The sequence below is a fragment of the Caloenas nicobarica genome, chromosome 9 (genome assembly GCF_036013445.1).
Source record: "Caloenas nicobarica isolate bCalNic1 chromosome 9, bCalNic1.hap1, whole genome shotgun sequence".
In the NCBI taxonomy this organism is placed as follows: domain Eukaryota; kingdom Metazoa; phylum Chordata; class Aves; order Columbiformes; family Columbidae; genus Caloenas; species Caloenas nicobarica.
In genome coordinates this window covers 21,140,537-21,161,121 of record NC_088253.1, presented here as the reverse complement: position 1 = coordinate 21,161,121, position 20,585 = coordinate 21,140,537, and the positions used below count along the sequence as shown (strand labels likewise).

Genomic DNA, 20,585 nt, shown 5'->3' with positions numbered 1-20,585 from the left:
CTTGCAGAGCATGCGATAGCCATGAAATCTTCCCTTATGTAGAAATCACTGACAGCCCAACAACAGTGTTACCTTGAAAGTCCTTGGTTTGGGTTTTAGGGGCAAATACCATTCAACCAGAACTGTATCAGGCCAGCCTTGGAGTAGTACAGACATCTCTGTATTTTTATGTTGATCTTCCTGTATATGTTATGGAAAACATAAAATTTCATGGCTTTCTTGTCAACTGGGACTCCCTTCAATGTCTCAGTCCACGTTTTTGGTCAAAAGCCACATGGTGCTCATGGCCTGGAGGTTGAGTTGTAAACCTCCTTGTCCTGTTGCTCCTTTAACCAAGACGGTGTTGAATTACCATGAAACAACCTGGTCTGATCTGTGGTGCTGTCAGCAAGTATGAGCTTGGAGAAAATGTCAAGGGGAATTAAAAAAGAAAAAAAAAATAAATCACCTGTATGCTTTTTTTTCCCTTCAGAAAAATAAGGGTACATTTCACAACAGCCTGGTCAGGTGTATTTTGCAGCACTACTTCATTAAACACTTTTTCCAACCCAATAATTTACATCAGCCCTTCTATTGCAGGGACAGATACTGATTTTTCTCCGACTCCCAGGATGTTTCAGGAAAGGATACATCTTATTCTTGATGGGGTAAAGGTTGATTTTTAATGCCTGGGTACTGGGCAGTTTTATTTATTTGTTTGTGGAACAGACTCGTCTTGCTTGGGCTCTCCAGGGGACACTCCAGTCCCCAGGAGTCATCCCAAAAAAGACTAATCCCAAATAGCTCTTCTAAATTCAACCCCAGCTCTGGCTGAGCATTAAAGACAAGGGAAGCAGTCATTCTGGGAAAGTTTTATTTCACAAATAATTCAGAAATCAAAAGAAAATAGGGGTGAAGGGGTTATTTTACAATTCTGTATTTAGAAAAAAAAATTATAGTTTATAAACAAACACACGGCCCCTTGAAAAACATGCAAAAGCACACAAAAATTTACAAGAAACTTTTGTACATAGGAAGTAAAATACATCATTTTTCATAGAAAAAAAAAAAAAAGCAACTCTATGAACTGGCCCTAAATATTTAAGACTGCACAACTGACCAACCGGAGACTCCTCAATCAGCTGAATGTCTGAAAATGAAGAACCGGCTTCCGCGCCGGTTGTGTTTTCTGGAGATTTGGCTGCGCTGAGCCAGATGCTCTGCAATGGCAGTGTCTACACTGGCAGCCTCGGTTTGAAAAATAAATTTAATGGAAAAGAACAACCAGGCAGCATCAGCTTTACCAGGGGTTTAACCAGACGCTGCAGTAAGCTGGCACGTGCTTATTAATCTGCTGAGCTGGGGTCTACGGAGGAACGGATCTGGTGGTATAAAGATGTGCTGCATCTTTAAGCTGCGTTGAAATATATTAGGCTGAGAAATGTTTTGGTATCAGAAATAAAATCAGTAAATATTTGGCTAAAAACTGGTACTGTCCCACCTATATATGAATAGCTAGCACACACGATTGCAAGTAATTGATATATCACGACTGCCTTGGAGGACCTGATCGCCCCTAATTCTGGTGGAGGTATGTTTAAATTAATAGCACCCAGGACCTCGAATAATATTTGTGTAGTAAAGTCACAATTTCTCTTTTGTACAGCAAATATAAAAATAAACAGATACAGACTTAAATTAACATCAGTTTCTAAAAATCCAAACCAGTTGGCTGAAGATAAAAATACGCAATTGTAACTTGAATTAAGCATTTTAGGATATTTCTGGTGGAATAATAACTCTTCCCTCACCCCCTTCCCATCAGGTAGATACATCCCAAGCTGTTTGGATTTTTATGTGCTCACAATAGTCCCCTGGACTTTTCTTCAAGAGCCCTCACATTTCTTTCCATCGTTTTACAGCATATGTAACTATCACGGACAGCACATTCGAGGTGGGATCCTACGTTAACGTCGAGGTGTTTTATGTGCTTTTGCGGTCTCCATACCCGATCGCATCTCCTGCATTTTGCGACTCAATAAATAACCCCGTGGCTACCGTTTGGCCCATGAAGGTCATAGATTCATGCTGCAGTATTTAATGGGCTTGAACCAGACCACGTATTGCATAATTAATCACAGCGGGCAGGAACAGGGCAGCCTTATCTCACTGCCAAGATCTCAAATGCTTCCAACCAGCAGCTTTCCTAAGAAGCACTCCAGCTGTTTTTAACATCAGTTTACCTAGCAAGAAAAAAAGATTTCGCTTTTTCTATCTTGAGCATTGGAAGACGATACCATATGAACAATGACAGCACAGTCATTTCTCTCTATCCACCCCAAAGGCAGGTGAGCTGCGCAGCAGTTTTGGAGACCATGCAAAGCAGCTCCAATTCATATTTTACAAAAGGTCTCTTACCAAATTCAGATTTCACAGAGAAAGAAACTCCACCGGTGAGTCAAACTGAGTGATAAAAGTAATTTCCTTGCTGATTCCATTGTGTTTAGAGAACTGATAAGTGCTTAATCACGTAAAAAATTTTGGTCTGTGTTTTGAAACAGCTCCAAGACATGGCTTTTATACCTGTCCAGATAAAACCAAACATAGCCTGAGCGTAACAGCAGCTATGAGACATCTGTCAAATAGAGGGAAATATTCTCCCATTCGTTATACAATATTACAATCAAGTTATGAAGCAGAAGGACCATGCATTTATCAGAACAGAGGAACTAAAGTTTACGTTGCCTTCTCATGAGTAATGAAGTTACTGGATGTGTGTGCAACAAAAGACGGCCAGATTTGTGTTTAGACCAACTCTAAAAACTCATTTCCAATACAAAGCCGAGAATACTCTCCTGCCTTAAAGAGCAGGTCATGCTAGGTGCTTCTCTTGGCGGAGTTGGATGCATGTTGAAATGCAGTTGGATGCATGTCGAGACAAATAACAAAATATTAAACAACATCATTACAACACCTACGGGTTTTGAAAACATACCATCCTGGATACCAGATGCTCATGGGGATGGCTTTTCCACGGAAACCTGGGATCTATCGGTGTCACAAACTGAACAGAAAAAAAATCATCTACCCCAATTTATGCCACATCTTTAAAGTCTCAGAACTGCACACACCACTAAGAGCTTCATTAAGGTGAACACGCTTCCTATGGATGCAACCATTCCTAGCAGACGTAAGATTAATTTTATCACTACTTGACTAGTACAGATAAAACAACCAGCACTGCTGTATAAAACAATACACTGCATTTAACTGAAATTTTATTTGAAATGGCGTGTAGTATAGGATGAGATGTGCCAGCACAGGAGCCCCGATTCTCTGACCTCTCACAGGTTGCCAGACTTGCAAAATACCTGCACGTGTTTGACCAGCAAACACTAAACCTGCCGTTTGGATTATCTGGTGGCCTCATTTCCTGCAGCAAGGATCTCCGTCACGAATTTCACACTTCACTGCAGTTCCCAACAACCCTCGATATCTGGCCGACAAGAACATCCTCTCCCCAGACGTGACGCGATGCCCCGGCAGCCTCACGCAGCAGTGCTGATGCGTGCCACCTCCTCGGGAAAACACGAAATTTTCTCTTCTTTCGCACGGAAAACGTCAAACGTACACAAAAAAACGCTCTATCAAAGCCCAACCTCTCTTCAACAGATGCAACTTTTAAAACAGTTTCTCATTTCAAAGGGTCCAGCGCCTGGACAGTCGCTCACTCGTGAGGCTGCTCAGCAGTGCCCGTCCTCACGCCCATGGCAGGAGATGCTTCACACCCTAAAACTGCCATACAGGGCCAGGCCGAGATCCCTACGTCTGCTGTACATTGAGCCACCACGGTTCTGTGTAGCACACCTCTCTCGGAAATGGAAAGTTAGAACAGTTTATCTTTGCTGAATGCCCCTAGAGAAACAAAGACATGAAACGAAAAGTTACAACGCTGAACGGGTGCGATGAGATGCGAACAGCTGAGTCAGAACCTGGTGTCTTTTTTTTTTTTTTTTCTGTTTTTCTTTTTTTTTTTTTTTTTAAATTCCCTGAAAGAGATCAGCAAGGAGGGTACGGTCAGAGCTGATGCCATCAGAGGAGCCTTCCTGTCTCTGGAGACCAACAGAGCGCTCTCCCAAAGAAACCTGCACCTTCCCTGGGAATTTACTGCTTCACAGCAAAAATTCGGAAAGCGTTTCCATCTGAAGGATTCTTCAAGCTGAAATTAAAAAAAAAAAGAAAAAAAAAATTAATTAACCAAATTTAGACACACTGCAAGACCCAAAGAGTGATGGACCCACAGGTAACTCTGAATTTCTTTGGGGTGCTCTGCGCAGATGTAACTCTACCAGGAAGAGGATAAAGACAAAGGATGAAAAAGAAGAGGCACGCGAGTTTGCCTTTTTTTATGCTTTCAATCCAAATTTACAATACTAATGTCAATGAAAGGAGCTGGGAAGCAAAAGCCTCTCTTACAGTGCTTTTATCCAAGGAACACTGTGCTCCCTTACACAGGGATTCAGGCTTAAAGAGGAACATGTTTTCCTAAAAACTGTTGTCAAGTAGGCTGGCAGGTTCCCAGGGCCTGTCTGGCCCGTCTCCTGTTGCTGGCAGTGGGAGCTGCCAGATCAGCTCATGTTAAGTGACAATAAATATGGATATTCATTTTTAATCCGCAGAGGTGTCCCCAACAGCCCGGACTCTGAGCTGCTGGGGGCAGAGCTGTGTGCATGGGGGTGGAGGGTTGTTTCTGTTCCCAGCCCTTATTTCTTCAGCCCTGCTGGGCTGCAAAACCCCAGGAAAAAGGCAAGATTTCATATTCCTGCAAATCGAACATTCCAACAAGGGTAAAGACTCAGTAGATCTGAAAGGCAACTTTTTCCCATACCTGTTTGGGTACATATCTTTACCAAAGGTTATTTCCAGTGTCCTAAAGGGTAAGGTTTTCACCTTGCGTTTTGAAAAGCTATTACACTGTCTGGTGGAGCTCACGGCACGAAGCTGCTCCTTTTTGCTGAGTGTAAATAACACTTTCCAAATCTTCATACTTATCCCTGCTGCGAGGACATCTTTGGTTTCCCTCACCTCTTAGACCAGCGTGTCACTGCTAGAGCTGAGTTTATTCTTAGCTAGGCCAGAGTTTGCCATCCAAGTAAAAAGTTAGTTGTTTGTTAGCATGAAAGATAAGTGAAAGCAAGACAGAGATAGAAGGAAACTCATCCAGACAGGAAGTTTGTCACCTAAATCTGAATTGCAAATCACAGAACTTCAAAATGCTAACCCTGATAGATCTATACTGAAGACACCGATATTTAATGCCTATAGCTTTCCTCTCCTAGTTTATTTTTATTTTCTGAGGTGCTCGACAGCATCCTGAGATATGCATTATCAGAATAAAAATAGGAAAATTTCGGGGATTTCTTAAGGTAATTATAAAACATGAACTACATAGAACAGACAGAGCCGTGTTAGCAGTGACCAAAACTCCCCACAACAGTGGGAAATTCTATGTTTGCAAAGACAGCTCTGAGAAATCAGTACCATCACAGCAATATCGGAAAAAATACGTCACGGACTGAAACAGAAGTTTCAAATTAGAAAGGACTGAAGGAATTGTGATTCAATCATCGTGATCATCCGGAGGTGCGGGAATTTGGAAGCACTGATTTGCAATTGTACACTGAAACCAGCCAGCTTAGCCCGAAAGAAACTCCACAAAATTACAAGGGTGGCAAACCCATCTTCAAAACCTGCTTGATCATCTCTCTATAGGTAAATTTACTCATGCTTCTTTCAAAGAGAACAGAAGAAATTAGTTAACAAACACATTCTACACTCCGGAATTGAATGGAAATCCCAATTATAAGCCTCAAAACATGGCCCAGGCTGAAAGCAGCGGAAATACCTGTGCTTATCTTTGAAAGTGACAAACACATATAACAAAATGTGTTAATATGGGCTCATATTGTAATAAAATAAAACAGGGCTTAATAATATTTCCTACCATTCACACCAATCTGAGAGCAGCTACTCACTGGTGGAAGGTAAGAGCAGGACAACACGCTCTATTTGTTGGCATCTCAAAATTCACGGTGACACTGTTAAGTCGCATATTTCCAATCCACCTGCCTTTCTGGCTGATATCTGCTGACTTTGACATACCACTGAACACTCGATGGAGAATAAGAGGAAAGTACAAAGAAAAAAAAAAATCCCACCTCTCAGACTGGACTCCGTTCTTTAAAGAGCCAACGTAAGTTTTCTTCTTTTCTACAGGCATCACGTCCACAAAACCGCCTCTTTCATCTGCAATGACTCCTGCATGCACTGCAGTTTTGCAGATACTGGAGCTCTGTAAAATATTTAATTATTTTGACTTAAAAACTGTCTGCGTATTTTGTATCTGGAGATTTACCGTCTTCATTGGCAACAGGGGAAACCAGAGAAGAACAAAAATAGATAAATAACACTAAAAAAAAAAAACACCAGTGGAGCGAAAAAGCTATGAAAGAATTCTGTCCTTATTCTGTCCTTATTGACAGACTAGGGATAAAAGATGTAATGGAATAGATCTCGTCGGTATGTCATAAGCCCCAGTAACAAATGCAAAATGTCTGTAAGAAGATGCACCACCACCGCAGAGGATGAGCAGCCTTTCCAGCATCCCTTCTGCGGTGGATGGAGGGAGATTATCCAGGGACAGAGCTGAATTGAGGACAATTTTCCAGCCAATGCCTCTTGGGTCGGCAGAGAAACTGCTGCGGTGAAACTCTTTGCTAGTGACCAGCCACCTCTGGGAAGTTTATTCACCCAGTTGCTTGAAAATCAGACGTTTTTTCTGAATTAAGGTAAATGACCGCCAGTTATCCAGGCCAGTTCACATCCTTCTTTCTAAGAAAAAACAGAAGGACTGTGCCCATTGAGTGGTATAGCATTTGGATGGGGATTACCCCATAAGACAACAGCAAGTACAGAGGGAGGATAACACTTCTGAAAAGACTAAAGCTTCTCCGCTGCGCATCGTGCCGTTACCCCACTCCCCACGATGAGCAGACTCAGAAGAGCTGGAGGAACATAAAACACCAACAACTGATGACTAAGCTTCCAAAGCATCCAGGAAAGAGAGCAAAAGCTGAGAAGGCTTAGACATAGTATAAACTTGGCCATCAACCCTCTCCAGGACTTACATACAGCGAGCGGGAATAACACGAAGCAAAAACCAGCTTTGCACAGGGAACTGCAGCAGGTGAAAACCCCAGCCCCATAAACTCCTCGATCGCTAGAAATCAAACTGCCACAAGACCAGTGCCAAGGGCAAACATTCCCATCGTGTACGTATAATACAGATCGTGCTGTTTCATTCTCGCAGCCATATATGGCAGGTTTGCTTTGTCCCCTATATATTTATCACTTTGGATGGCCTATCTCTTGGCCGCTCTCGGAGTTTCGAGTGCCAAATTTGGTATTTTGCTTCTATATATGGTCAGGGGAGCAAGGGAACGCTGTGTTTGGAAGATGTGCTGTGAATTCGCCTTAGCATGCAGTGGGAAATCTGTAAATCTAAAATTGGCTCATAAAATTAAACTGTTCTGAATCAATTTGCAACGCGCTCCACTGGGAGACATCCTAAACGATGTTCTTTTCAAGGCATTCCTGGTTTTTTCCAGGACTCACTGTTCTGCCGCTTACTCAAAGCTTTGACCAACAGGCTTTTTATTGCCGTACCCCAAACCTCCCCTTATCGCTCAGTTGGATTACAGCCCTTGTTTATCCCAGGCCAGGCTCTGCTTTGATGAATTGATTGCATAGCTTTTGGAAGACGAAATATTACAAGAATAAGGCTTTCCCCTCAAATTCACAAGTACAACAGTTGTAATGGGCAACACAACGGCTTTCCATGGTGTAGCCCCTTGGGATGCTCTGAGAACATTTCCTGACGAAGTGAACATACACCATAAAATGACAATTCTTTTTATAGTGGGCTATTAGCAATAGTCTGTGACCGTGAGTGTAATCACCCATAATTTCCTCATTAGTGTGACGGGTTTAATCATTAAGTTCGTATCTCCTGAGAACTGAACCACCCAACATGCTTCGCGCTTGCGCCTCATTATTTAAGTGATCTATCCTCCTCCAAATAATTGCCATACAACTGCGGATACAAGATCTTATCTCAAGAGCAGAGAGCTGATTTCTAACTCAACAGGGCTCCTGAGCAGGGATGGGGACAGGTTTCCCTTTTCCATCTGTATCATACTAAGAGCCCGGCAGGGTGACAAGTGACAGCATCGCATGAAACTTAAAAGCTCTTTTACAGCCTCGATAAACGCCCCCGAGTGTTCACACACAGCTCCAGTATCACCCCAGAACTGGTCCCGTCCACATTAGCAAGAGCTGAGTCTTATCTCCTACCCACACAGATTTCTTTAAAGTTTTTCCCCTATTGACATGGCAGTGAAAAGAACTTTGCTGTAATGTGTCCCCAGGGAAAAAAGGCAATAAATTTTCTGTTCCCCTGCCAGCTGCTTTTCGCTACTAATTTCAGCACTGGAAGGATGCTGGATACGTTCCCCCCACACCCCCACATGCCGCTTCAATCTGCAAACCCTGCGTGAAGGCAGCAAGTCTGTTCTCATGGAAAAGTCATGCCATTCAGTGGAAAGACCTGAGATTTGGGCATGAACTTTTCCCATAGCGTATTTTCTTGCATTTTGTTCATTTACCCCAAATTTTAAGGCTCCTCTATGTCCCTTTTTCCACAGTCTTACTAATTTCACCGTGAACAATTTCCTGCACTACTTTCTAAAGTAAAGGCTGCCGATACCTCTTTGTGCTTTAAACCACCAGACGATAATCTTATAAACACACAATCCAAGGTAACGTATAACGATCAGTAAAAAGAAAAAAACCTGATCAGAATGCATTTGAAGTGGCCCAAAATCCATTAACACAAACTGAGGTAGTGGTATCTGTGCCCCATAAAAACTGCCAGTTCACGTCACAGCTTCGCTCTTCGTGACAAAACGAATTTTCCCATGCCTTCCTGGGATCATGTAAATGAATCAAGCCTTACACGGACTAACCAAGCATTTTTGTCATCACAGCTTGGACTATCAGCTCCTTACCTGCCAGAGCATTTAGCAAATGGATGTTTTGGCGAAGGTGCTAGAAGGCCAGAGGGAAGTGCAGACTGGAAACAGGGCAAGGTGCTTCTTTTTCTTTTAGATAACTTATTTAAGAAGACACACTTGGAGCAAAAGTCCCTCCAGGGCCACGAAGGTCCCGTTCTAGATGTGAAGCTGAAGGGCCCTCCCAGAAGACAAGCACTTGTCCCATCCAGCTTATTTGCTGCTTTAATCACTCCTCAGATGCGGGTTTGTGTTAATTCACAGCATCTCCTCCTTGAGAGCATCTCCACGGCCCCTGCGCCCTGGGAAAAGCCTTTGCCCAAATTCTCCCTGCACAACAAATTTGTCAGCCTGCCAGCCTGAGCTTTTCTCAGCATCTTTTCAGCACATCCCACAGCTGCCTCCAACTCCTCCTTCCCAGTTGGTTTCACCTGCTTTGCCACCAATCTCACACTTCCATAAAAACCTAAATACTTATTACACTCATGTTATGCTATTAGTCCCGTAGTCCAGAAAACGGTTAACCAAATCCTCTAGGAATTGGCCAAATATTTTTTTTTTCCCCTCTATTTTATTTTTTCCCGAATCACAGTCCATGCCCTAGTTTATGAAACAATACCCAGGGGGTTCGGTAGGAAATGGAGCTCGGGATTGATTAAAGGACACTAATCCTTTTGCGTCAGTACAAATCAGGAAACAACGCCAGCCCAGGATGCTGGTCCTCACCTAATACCCTTGTAATCACAGGCCCTATTTGGGGATAATTTGAGGTAGTCCTTAATAAAAGAAATAAAACTATTTCCCATTTCCTGCAGGTGCTGAGCCTGCACAGGGGCAGGTACCACGGGGTGGCAGCTGCCCGGTGAATTTGCACGTGAGCTAGGCTAGACTAACCTGTTTGTGTGGCTCTACCTTTAAAAATAATCCGTCTCAAGTAAAATTAAAAAACAGAGGTTTTAAAAAATTGCTTTCATAATGCCCTGTCCTAAATGAATGTGTGATTTCTGCAGGACGTTTCTTCTCGGAGGTCGGCAAAGCTCCATGTCAACCCTGAGCTGGGGGTCCATGATGTGCCGACTGCTTCCACCTGGCCTTCAAAAAGCACGTTCCTACAGGCTGCACACCAAAAAGAAGAAAAAAAAAAAAAAAAAAAGAGGCATCCACAAATGGAAAAAAATGTGGAAACCTAGTTTTTAGAGGCCTAATATTAAGAGATTGCAAGAAAATGACTCTTTGCCTAGTTTTAGCATCAAGTCTCTGCTCATCCCCATGAGCAGAGTTTAGAAAAACAAACCAATAAAACCAACTCGCGTGCTTTCTTTCCACTGCTCTGCGCTGGGTTCCGACTGTTCAAAAACACTGTTCAGCTCTCAAAAAGAGAAGGACAGGGGAGGGGGAAGAGCGCTTATTTTTGCCAACTATATAGTGTGATATAGTATATAGTAAAAGCTCTTTGGTGCTCATCTGCAGATCTCAAAACTCTTGTCTCACAGCCCTAAGGCGTGGAGTGGATAAGTGACATGCCCAAGTCCATAGGAATAAATCAGTGTCAGAGAGTGGAAAGGCTCCCCAAGCCCACCAACCCCAGCTCAACGCAGCAGCTGTTGCATTTTGTTAGTGTTACTTCTTCCATCATCCCCATTTCCCCCATTCCCACATCGCGACGACCATGGGGAGGTTGACTGCCGTCCCTAAATCACGGAGCACGACCCCAGCTCTGTGATACAGACACCGCGATACCCGGGGTCATCGGGGAAAGGAGGATACTCACATCTGCATAAACGTTTGTGCCAAACACTGGTGCCCAGTACGACGGCTCGTCTTTACAGTGGGCTGGACAATAAATCCTAGAAAACAATTTATTCATATTTATTCTCTATATCAAGGTCCGACAGGAAAGCAAGCTGCATTCTTGGGAGATTTCAAGTGCCTGCATCTGGTCTGCAGGTGGCAACAGTGAATTTAATTATTCATTCCCCTCAGATGACATTTGGTAGTTGCTGCAGAACTGCAAAGCGAGGGGTTTAGACCGGTAAAAGAGGGATTGGTCTTTTACGACATTTTCAAAGGGGAGTAGCTATATTTTTGCACAATTCTGTGCATGTAATTACTTGCACATGTTTGTGCCTCCTGCCATGACCTACACCTGCACAAAGCAGCTTTCCAGAACAAACTTCTTCCGTGCTTTAAGGTGGAAAGGAAAATCACATAGAATAAAGGCAGAGTGAGAAGGTGTGTGCAGAAATGGGATCGGGTAGCCTTATATGCTACTGAAGCGGTCCGAAAATTTAAATTGAATTTTCTACCATGATGCAAAGAAAAGCACAGTGGCAGGAGGAAACACACCTTTCCCAACCCCCTCCTCCAGTTTATCTGATAAAATCAGCTCCATCCCTGCTTGCCCTCAAATTTGGGGACCTCAGCACCCTCCATCCTCGTATCAGAACAGGTTTAAGCTGAACTTAAGCAGGCTCATCGCGCACAGTTACCTTGGGCAATGGGTCGCCGGCTTTTTGAACTGGCACAGCTCAGCTACTGTAGTGTAGCAATCCAGCGTCTGCGCTGTGGAAATAAAGATGGAAAAGCAAATTACGAGACCTAAGAGCTCAGGCAGCTGCAGAAAACACAAGTCACAGTCACGCAAGGCATCTGGTGAGACCCGCGGCCAGCTGAGGGCACTGGCAGGAAAGCTGCTCGCTCCAAAGGGCTGACCGGCTCTCCAGCAGAAAATCTGCTCTCTTATGACAACGCGACCTTAAAAAGGTCACAGCTTTCCAAAGAGAAAAGCAGCTGATCCACAAGACAGTGTGTTTTTGCTGCAGCTCCAGATGTGGAGTCCAAATAACCTGACACTTACGGTTTTCCGTGAAAGTGGCACAAGTGGATCTAATCGAGACGATGATTATATGCCGGAGGAATTATTCAAAGATATGCAGAAAGTGGGAATTGTTTAAAAAGTAGAACTCCACGGTATTTATTTATATGCTCATCATAAATATGATGACTCACTGTTATAAACTAATTTCATACGTATTATGTGTTCCATTATACTATTGTACAATTATATTAGGTACTTTTTTTTTTAAGGTTTTATACAGTGTTCACACTAGACCAAGTCTTTCATACAAAGATGTTCATCTTGCACCTCTTTACTATCAGCAACTTGTGACAGCGCAGCTGATGTTTGGACCCCACTGTGGTCCATCACCAGGAGATGCCGCTGGAAATGGCTCATTATCACCTTTTTCTGTACCTTCCTCCTAGATCCTCACAGTAAAAACGAGAGGGAATTGATGGTGGAATTGCCCATGATGGCGATGGATCACCGCTCTAGGGTTTACTTGCGGTACTGAACCATTTAAGTGACCACTTAAAACCAAAAAGAGCACTGGAAGGAATGATGTTTTCAAGTATCCCATAAACCCCTAATGACAATGGTTTCTTCTCAACTTTTAAAACTTACTTGTGACTTTGGAGACCATGAACGCATTTGAAGGCTTGCTTTTCCTGCAAAACAAGCAAATAAGAGCGTATATTAAAAAAAGGAGCATACTAGAATTACTAGAATCACTATGGCTATGAGTAACAAATACGGCTGAACATCTGCTTGTATTTAAAGCAAACACAAAAACTTTTCCGTGAAGGTATTACCTAAAAGACTCCACACCGTTCCTGGTAGACTTCACAAAAGCCGGTGTCCTCCCTTTCCTCGTGATATCGACCAGTCCTCCTTTATTGTCCAGGATGCCGTAATGAATCGCAGCACGACAGATGCTTGATGACTGACAAGAGCACAAATACAAATAGTACGTGAAATAAATAAATCTCACTCGCAGAGCGAGGCCGACCAACCGGCAAAAAAACGATGAAGAAACGAAACCTCCACCAAAGCGCCAAACGGAAAATAAGCTGAGTACACTCCTTTGGAATCTGGTTGTTAAATCCTTCTCTCCCAACACAGCCTTATTATTTTATTATCATTATTATTTTAAGCACTGCCTGGTTGAATGACAAACTTTTCTTAAATAACAAAACCATACATTTAGATACGATTTAGAAGAGAAGCAGCATTGGAAATTAAGGACCAGTATGAAATATTTCCAGTTCTTGACGAAACATTCAAACCCAAAATATTTCTGCTGAAACCACTTGGAGGAGGTGGCTGTCTGCAATCGCAAAATGTATCATGGGCAATGCTGTCATGCACCAACAGCGAGAACAGGGAAAGCAAACACGCTTTTACACAAAAACCCTTTTATTTTCAACCTTTCTTCGCCCCAAAAGTCATTTTGATGGGAAAACAGTGTAATGCTCTATTTATGAATTATCTTGCTAATACAAGATCCAGCAAATCAGCCCAAAATATTATTTAGTTACAACATTTAACAGTGTTTTTCTTGTAAAGCTTCTGCTCAGCATGACAGCTGCCCACATTAGAGATCTCTGCAAGAGCCACCTATGAATCCCCATCCCTCACTTTCCATGGGTTTCATTGCACATTAAGGGCATTCATGATAAAATCACGTCTGGAATTGCTTTGCCTTTCCAGACTGCTGCTTTTTTTCATCACTAAGATGAGGAAAATACAGATAATCTTTATTAGCACCTTATGACAGCACCACAACTGGAGAATACGAAAAGCCAAATTACACTGCAATTGTTGGCATTCCCCATTTCTGTCGCTACCGCTAACTCCCCACAAGTTACATCTATGAGCTATTAAAAGGTACTTACACTCTCATAATAAAATGTTCCAAAGATCTTTCCCTTACTGTACAAGCAGCCAGCTGGGCACAAATACCTAGTAAAGATACATATCTTTGAGGGTGGCGAAAAAACAATTCAAGAAAAACAGACTTTGAGTCTATTTCTTTTAATAGTCATTCCATTCATTTCACGTAACTCTTCCATCTAAAAACAAGATTGCAAAATAGCTACTTTTTTAAAACAGTTTCTCCGCCCTCCTTAAAAGCCCGACCAATATTTAGATTCTGTGGATTTGGTTTTTCTCCAAGTGATAAACTGTCCTGTTCTTTGCAGAAACCTTAACCAGAAGTTCTCGACTGGCTGGGAGGGGACAAGCCATGAATTATTGGTCTGGCTTGGACAGCGCTGGAATGCAGGAAAAAGGCTCAAAAATGCTTCTGCCAGAATTTATCAAATGATTTTGGACACCTGAAACTGTGGGTCATCACGGCTGAATAAAATAAACTGAGTCACCGTATTGCTAGGCTTGGCTGAAGGTTTTCTATTAAGAAAAATGCAGCTTGTTTTGGTGGGGTTTTTTTTAGTTTGTTGTTTTTAGTTGTTTAAAAAACCTCATAAATACCTAGATAGTAATTAAAAAAATACATAGCATAGCCTATCCTATGTTTCCAAGAACCGGATAATTTTTAGGCCACTTTTTCCCACAGTTCTCATAGAGGTATCAATAAAACACTACCTGTTGCATGTTGAGCCTCTGCATTTGTCTCTCATCTTGGTCTCACAGGTAATGACTTGTGCTGGGGAGAAAAAAAAATAAAATAAATGAATATTTTTAAAAAGAAAGAGACTGCCACAACCCGCTCTCAAGAACTATGGAGATGAGCGACCACCGTGCATCTTTCCTGGAGGTCTTTGGTGCAGCGAGATAAAATCTTATCACAGACCAACCCAGCCTGGAGCAGTTGGTGCCTCTTTAGCCCTTCACCTGAGACAGGTGTCTTTGGAAATATTAGCAAGCAAGAGACATCTGACAGCTGAAGGCTTTAATTTACAGCCTGCGGTCTCCAGCCAGAGCTCTCATTCTCCATTTAATTACAGCCTCTCGAGATGCTGGTAGATAAACTTGAAAAGGATGCGTTGGCTTGCCTCACCTTGTTTTCGCAATAAGCCTCTTTTAATTAACAGCGGTTAGAAAGCAACTGAGGAAGTACTAACAGCTCCGCAAATAACTTCAGAAATCTTCCCAAGCAAGAAATAAAAAGGAAACAAATTTTTAAAACCCCAAAAGCTACGAACGGGTAACTGCTGAGTGTAGAGTACTTTAAATGGGAAATAACCCAATATTTCCTAAAGTAATTACTGATTTGAGGAACCTTCGGTTCATCAATACTTTCTTGAGATGGCTTAAAAGAGCAATTAACTATTGCAGATTGACATGAAGAAAGCACAAGTGGCTTCTGAAAGCTTTGTTCCCCACTTCTGGCAGGGTTCTGTTATAATTAACAGCACATTTTTGCACAGATTGCATCTCCCTCCACTCAAACATCCCCCCAGTTATTTTTTCACCACGCCTCCTCATCGCTTTCCACACCTTTTTCCCATAAAGGTACTTTAAAACTTACAGAAGTTGAAAAATAAAGAGACCATCTTACTCATGTAGGAGTCCGAGATGACTTTCTTGGGCTTCACAGGTTTGCCGGGTTTGCTTTCCGGAGGGTAGAACCACACCGGGTTTTGCTCCGCGACTTGCGAAATCTCCACTTCATTAGTCTCATCTGTCTCAGCGATTACGGGATCTTGGTAATGGTTATCTTGTTAGAAAAGAGGGTTAAAAATAATTACAGCGTGTTCATGTTAAGGAGGAAGTCAGACAGGTCTGCGTTTTGAGGGAGATGGCTTGGTTTGACGAGGAGCTGCTTTTCAATAGCTGGAAACTCAAAAATGTCCATTAAAGGCAGCGCGGGGCTGTTGCAGGGCAGGTGCAGCACCGGGACGGGAGATCGTTCCTCTCCTGCTCCTCTGCACACAAAACACCCTTTAGAGCATCTTACAGTAAAGGTCTGAAATGATCGCTACTAATTAGTGAAAAAAACCTGCTGATATTTCTGCTTCTGTTTCTCATACAGCTTTTTCTCTCTGGAGAAAACCACAAATTTGCTGAAGGGCACGTGCAAAAATACGGCCCCGGTATTCGGGAAGGTGGCTGAAACCTCTTCTCTCCCACTGGGGTTTGGTTCTCCAAACCAGCCTCAGCTGCTCCTCCAGTAAAGCCCAGATCCTGCTACAGTCTGATCCCGGCTTTAACACCCACAGCGGGTTTATCCCTCACTTTACCCGCATCGTTGAACAAGCTGCCTGCTGCTGCGGCCGGGCAAAGGGATTTTGGGAAAGGTGTCAGCAAAATTCATTCCACTTGGCTGGTCCTACCCGCAACCCTGTGCCGCTCTCATCCTTGGCGATGAGGAGAGGAACGATGTGAGCAAAGGGATGATGGATGGTGGCTTCGAGAGGACTTTCTACAATGGGACATCCCCCCAAGCGCAGCTGCACCCCGAGGACCTCACCCCGGACCCGCAACCCCAGGCTAAAAATGACAACTGCAACATCACAGCAAAATAAGCCTCAGCTTTGGGCAAGTCTACAGGGAACCTGCCTGTTTCTAAGAGCTCTGTGAAGCAAAACACATAGGAAAAGAAAAATGCCCTCCATGCATGGCCTCAGAAAATCCCCCGAGTGCTGGAGGATAGCGCTGCTTCACTGGAGGTTTCAGCGTGAATAATATTTTGTAGAGAACTTCACGTGTCAGGAAAAACCGTCCGCGATCCCCTCCTCTCCCCCAAGAGACATGAATCGCTGTGTTCATTTTACAGCCGTGAAAACCAAGGTGGGGAGAGAGGGAAACACTCCATCCCTGGCCCCCGAAGGAGCGGGCGGGCGGCCAAGCTCTGCCCACCCACGTCGCCTCCAGTAAGTGCCGGAGAACATTCCCTTCCCCAACAAACCCATGAGGATGGGATCGCTCCCGCCAGCGTGCAAAATCCCACCAGAGCTCCCGGGCCAAACCCACGTAAGCTCAGAGCAGCTTCTCCCCGTCCAAGCGCTCGCTCTCATTTTCACCGGGGAAAACACACCGAATCCCAGCCCCTGATTTTAAGCCGTTCAGAGCGTTTCTGTTTCAGCAGCAGCCGCTGATTCACCATGTGCTGTGACGTCAAGATATTAAGGTGCGTAAAGCTGCGACTGCTTCTAATGAAATCTTGCAGGCATAAGTTTGCTCCAGTCTTTCCCCCACGCAGGGAGGTTCCCCAAGCCCCCCAGCACGTACCTTTGTAGCAGAGGTTGTTCTGGCAGCCTCCCCCGTAGCTCGGCGGGCACTCGGAGCAAGGGCGGCCGGTCTTGTACGGAGCTTCTCCGATCCAGTTGCCCCTGCAAGCACGGGAGCAACGTGCACCCGTCAGACACCCAAATACCCACCCTGGCCACAGCCCCGAATCCTTCACCCCCAAGACCACCCGGCACTGAGAGAGTGGGGAAAATGGGTGTTTCTGCTGCGCTGATCTTTGGACAGGGTGAAATGGTGACAAGATGGCCTGTCCCTACTCTGTCCATCCCTGTGCTGCCTGTTGTCCTCCAGCAATAGCTCAGGGGGGCTCGGGAGCTGCCTCCCATTTGCCCAATGCTTGTCCTCATCCCTCTTGCTCATCAGAGCCACGAGTCTCCCCCCGTTTTCTGCAAAACCCCCAGGCAGCTGCATGGGACATGCTGGAGCACAGCTCTTACCTTTAAAAAGCTGCTCCATTTTCTATCTGAAACTATTTCCAAACAGAAAAACACTGCAAAATACATGGACCCTCAATGTCAGATCATCTAGGAACCAGAGCAGCGCTTTGCATTCTCTCCTCACCCAACCTGGCCATCTTCAAGTCCCCAGCTTTGCCTCTGACGGTGCAGAAACACCATCCTGGCCTAGAGCGACTAAGCAAAGACTAAACAGCGAGCCTAGGAAAGCCTTGCAAGAAAAATGGTCCTCGTCATTTCACCTCCAAGATACCATTTTTAGGGTTTTATTTAAACAAATCGCATGCAATATCACTTCTACATTAAACTCCAATGTAAATACTGCGATCTTATGTAAACAGAAGTAAATCAATGGATTATTGCATTTTCCCGAAGAAACTACCCATGAACAAAAGCCCTTTTTGGCACTCCGTACTGCAGACTTTAGGGGCTGAGAGGGCTGAAGGAGCCAGAGTTCAGCCCGTGGCTACGAACCCTTTGGTTATTGCTCTTTCAGCTGTCTCCACCTATAAGGCTAGATGAGGACAACGTGCGCCGATGCCAGATAGAAAAGATTCAGCAGAAACTGCAGAAATAGAGTATTTTTCCATCCAGCAGCCCTGGATGGATGATGTGCAAATAGCTCAACCTGCTGCGGGAGCTCCGCGGGTGACGGTGCGATCCCGTACGAGGAGCAGGTTATTAAATCCCACCAAACCACAAGCTTAATGTGCTCGGTAGCTGATTTTGGGAGAGGGGTTTAGACAACCCACCCATGGGGCTCTGCCTGGATCATGCTGTGAACTGCCAGCTCCGTACCCACACACCTTTTTTTCTCTGCCTTTTTCTGCCCAATGATCTCCAGCTCTCCAAGCCACTCCATTTGTACATAATGATTCTCCTATTTCATTTTGTTGCTAAGATTCAAATCCCCAAGGACTTGTAGTGGGCATGTTTCTCCTATTAACCATTAAAGTAGAAAATATTAATTGCCATCGCCAAGGAGGAAACTGCCCTTGGATATAGTAGTCAAGAAACGTGATTTTCCTTTTGGAATTTAGTCAAACCATCAAGGTAACTGCATCAGTCAAGAATTAGCTATTTCTTTTTTTTTTTTTTTTTTTTTTTGTAAGCTACGGGGAGCTCATCGAGTCTGGGACTTCCAGAGGCTGCTGCTGGAACGGCGTTAATCACCACCCCATCCCCTCCCAGCCTCCGTGCTTGGCAGCTCCATCCTGGCCATCTCCTGCTCCTCCTTCCCATGGCAGGAACATCAAAGCTCCAGCCTGGCCCCGGCCTCTCATTCACTTTTCCAGGCAATGCTCAAAAGCCTTGAACCAGCTCTCTGCTACCGTCTAAAGAGCAAATTTAAAGCCACAACCACCGGTCTAGACTGCCTGAAATCTCTTCTCCAGATCCTGGGCTAGTTAAGCAAGCTGCCAGTTTTAGGAAAGCTGGAGAGAGCCCAGCTCATCAGCCTTACTTGGGCGAGTAGTTGCAGACCAGGTAGACGGCGTTCTCCCAGATTTCTCCCCAGACGTTCATCTGCTTGCAGACGTTCACGGCACAGCCGATCTTGTTCGTCGTGGCCCAGACTATCTGCAAGTGCGACGCAGTTATTGAAAATAAGCAAGTTGACCCACTGTGGGCACACATTGCAGGGATAACTGGGACATGTGTGGGGATATGGCCAGCAGGACCATGGATGTGATCGTCCTGCTCTACTCGGTGCTGCTGAGGCCACATCTCAGACTCTGGGGTCAGTTTTGGGCCCCCCACAACAATGAAGATCTTGAGGTGCTGGAGCGAGTTGAGAGAAGGGAACGGAGCTGGGGAAGGGGCTGGAGCACAAGGGTGATGGGTCTGAGGGAGCTGGGGGTTCAGCTGGAGAACAGGAGCTGAGGGGAGACCTTCTGATCTCTGAACTGCCTGGAAGGAGCTTGGAGCATGCAGGCTGGTGGTCTCTTTTCTCAAGTAATAAGCAATAGGATGAGACGAAACAGCCTCAAGTTGCACCAGCAGAGCTTTAGATGGGATATTGAGAACAATTTCTTCCCCAAAGGGCTGTTGGGGCATTGGAACAGGCTGCCCAGGGCAGTGCTGGAGTCACCATCCCTGGAGGGGTTGGACAGATGCGGAGAGGAGGTTCTCAGGGACACGAGTCAGTGCCAGGGTTGGGTTATGGTTGGACACTATGACCTTCAGGGTCTCTTCCAACTAAAATGATTCTGTAATTCTATGCAGAGAGTAGAGATGCACAATCCCTTGGACTGCTTTACCTGGGTGTAATGTGTGCACATGGAGCCGGTGCATTTCTCTGGACACCACGGGTTGCACTCGTGAGGATACGGGTACGTGTAATCTTTGACTTCATCATACCAAGATTGGACGTGGAAAGCTGGAGATCGATACCTGAAGGAGCAAAGACAGTTTAAATCACAAAGTTCTGGTAAAAGTTTTCAAACAACACCTGCAGCTCAGATTTTTCAATACAAGTTTTGTTAATTTTTATTAAAAAGTTGCTCAAGGTAATTACCATTCATTGAAAAACTGTTGCTTAAAGAACCCAGTAACATGGTCTAATGATCAGGAAAAAAATTTCATTGAAAATGTTAAAGATGACTTTTTTCCCTAAGATTCACAGCCCAGTCTGACTTTCCATATTATTGATAAGCTCGACACGCTCTTCAAGTGCCGCCGACCTGAAATGTCCTCCTGACTTTTCCACACAACTACAAAAAAAACCCCTTCTAGCTTGGCAGAAAGTTGTATTTTGAAAGTAAACAGAAGTTCAGGTTTGCCAAACATGTTAAACCAAAAGGTACCATGTACCTATTTTACCACCAGGCAATTTGCTAAATCTGGAAGTGCACTAGCAGTTAAAACTGTAAAACTTTTGAAAGCGAGCGGGCTTTTTCACCCTCACATCACACCAAGAGTTACACTACACACGTATCCCATCTTTTATTGCAGCAATTTTCCCAATCCCCCGCA

The 20,585-nt window shown here is 44.3% G+C and overlaps 1 protein-coding gene across 2 annotated transcripts in view; it reads right to left on the bottom strand.

Moving 5' to 3' along the window:
• Window positions 1–894: 894 nt before the first annotated feature.
• The window catches only part of CRISPLD2 (cysteine rich secretory protein LCCL domain containing 2), a 31,233-nt gene continuing 11,542 nt past the window's right edge, over window positions 895–20,585 (bottom strand). For both annotated transcript variants that reach the window (XM_065640853.1, XM_065640854.1), the window contains exons 4-15: window positions 19,871–20,003; window positions 19,075–19,190; window positions 17,140–17,240; window positions 15,467–15,625; window positions 14,551–14,611; window positions 13,842–13,908; window positions 12,759–12,889; window positions 12,571–12,614; window positions 11,597–11,669; window positions 10,879–10,954; window positions 6,198–6,331; window positions 895–4,198 (exon numbers count right to left, since the gene is read on the bottom strand). In XM_065640853.1, the coding sequence (XP_065496925.1) occupies window positions 4,144–4,198; window positions 6,198–6,331; window positions 10,879–10,954; window positions 11,597–11,669; window positions 12,571–12,614; window positions 12,759–12,889; window positions 13,842–13,908; window positions 14,551–14,611; window positions 15,467–15,625; window positions 17,140–17,240; window positions 19,075–19,190; window positions 19,871–20,003 (1,150 nt within the window). In that variant the 3' untranslated portion in view covers window positions 895–4,143. The remainder of the gene's footprint in view (window positions 4,199–6,197; window positions 6,332–10,878; window positions 10,955–11,596; window positions 11,670–12,570; window positions 12,615–12,758; window positions 12,890–13,841; window positions 13,909–14,550; window positions 14,612–15,466; window positions 15,626–17,139; window positions 17,241–19,074; window positions 19,191–19,870; window positions 20,004–20,585) is intronic.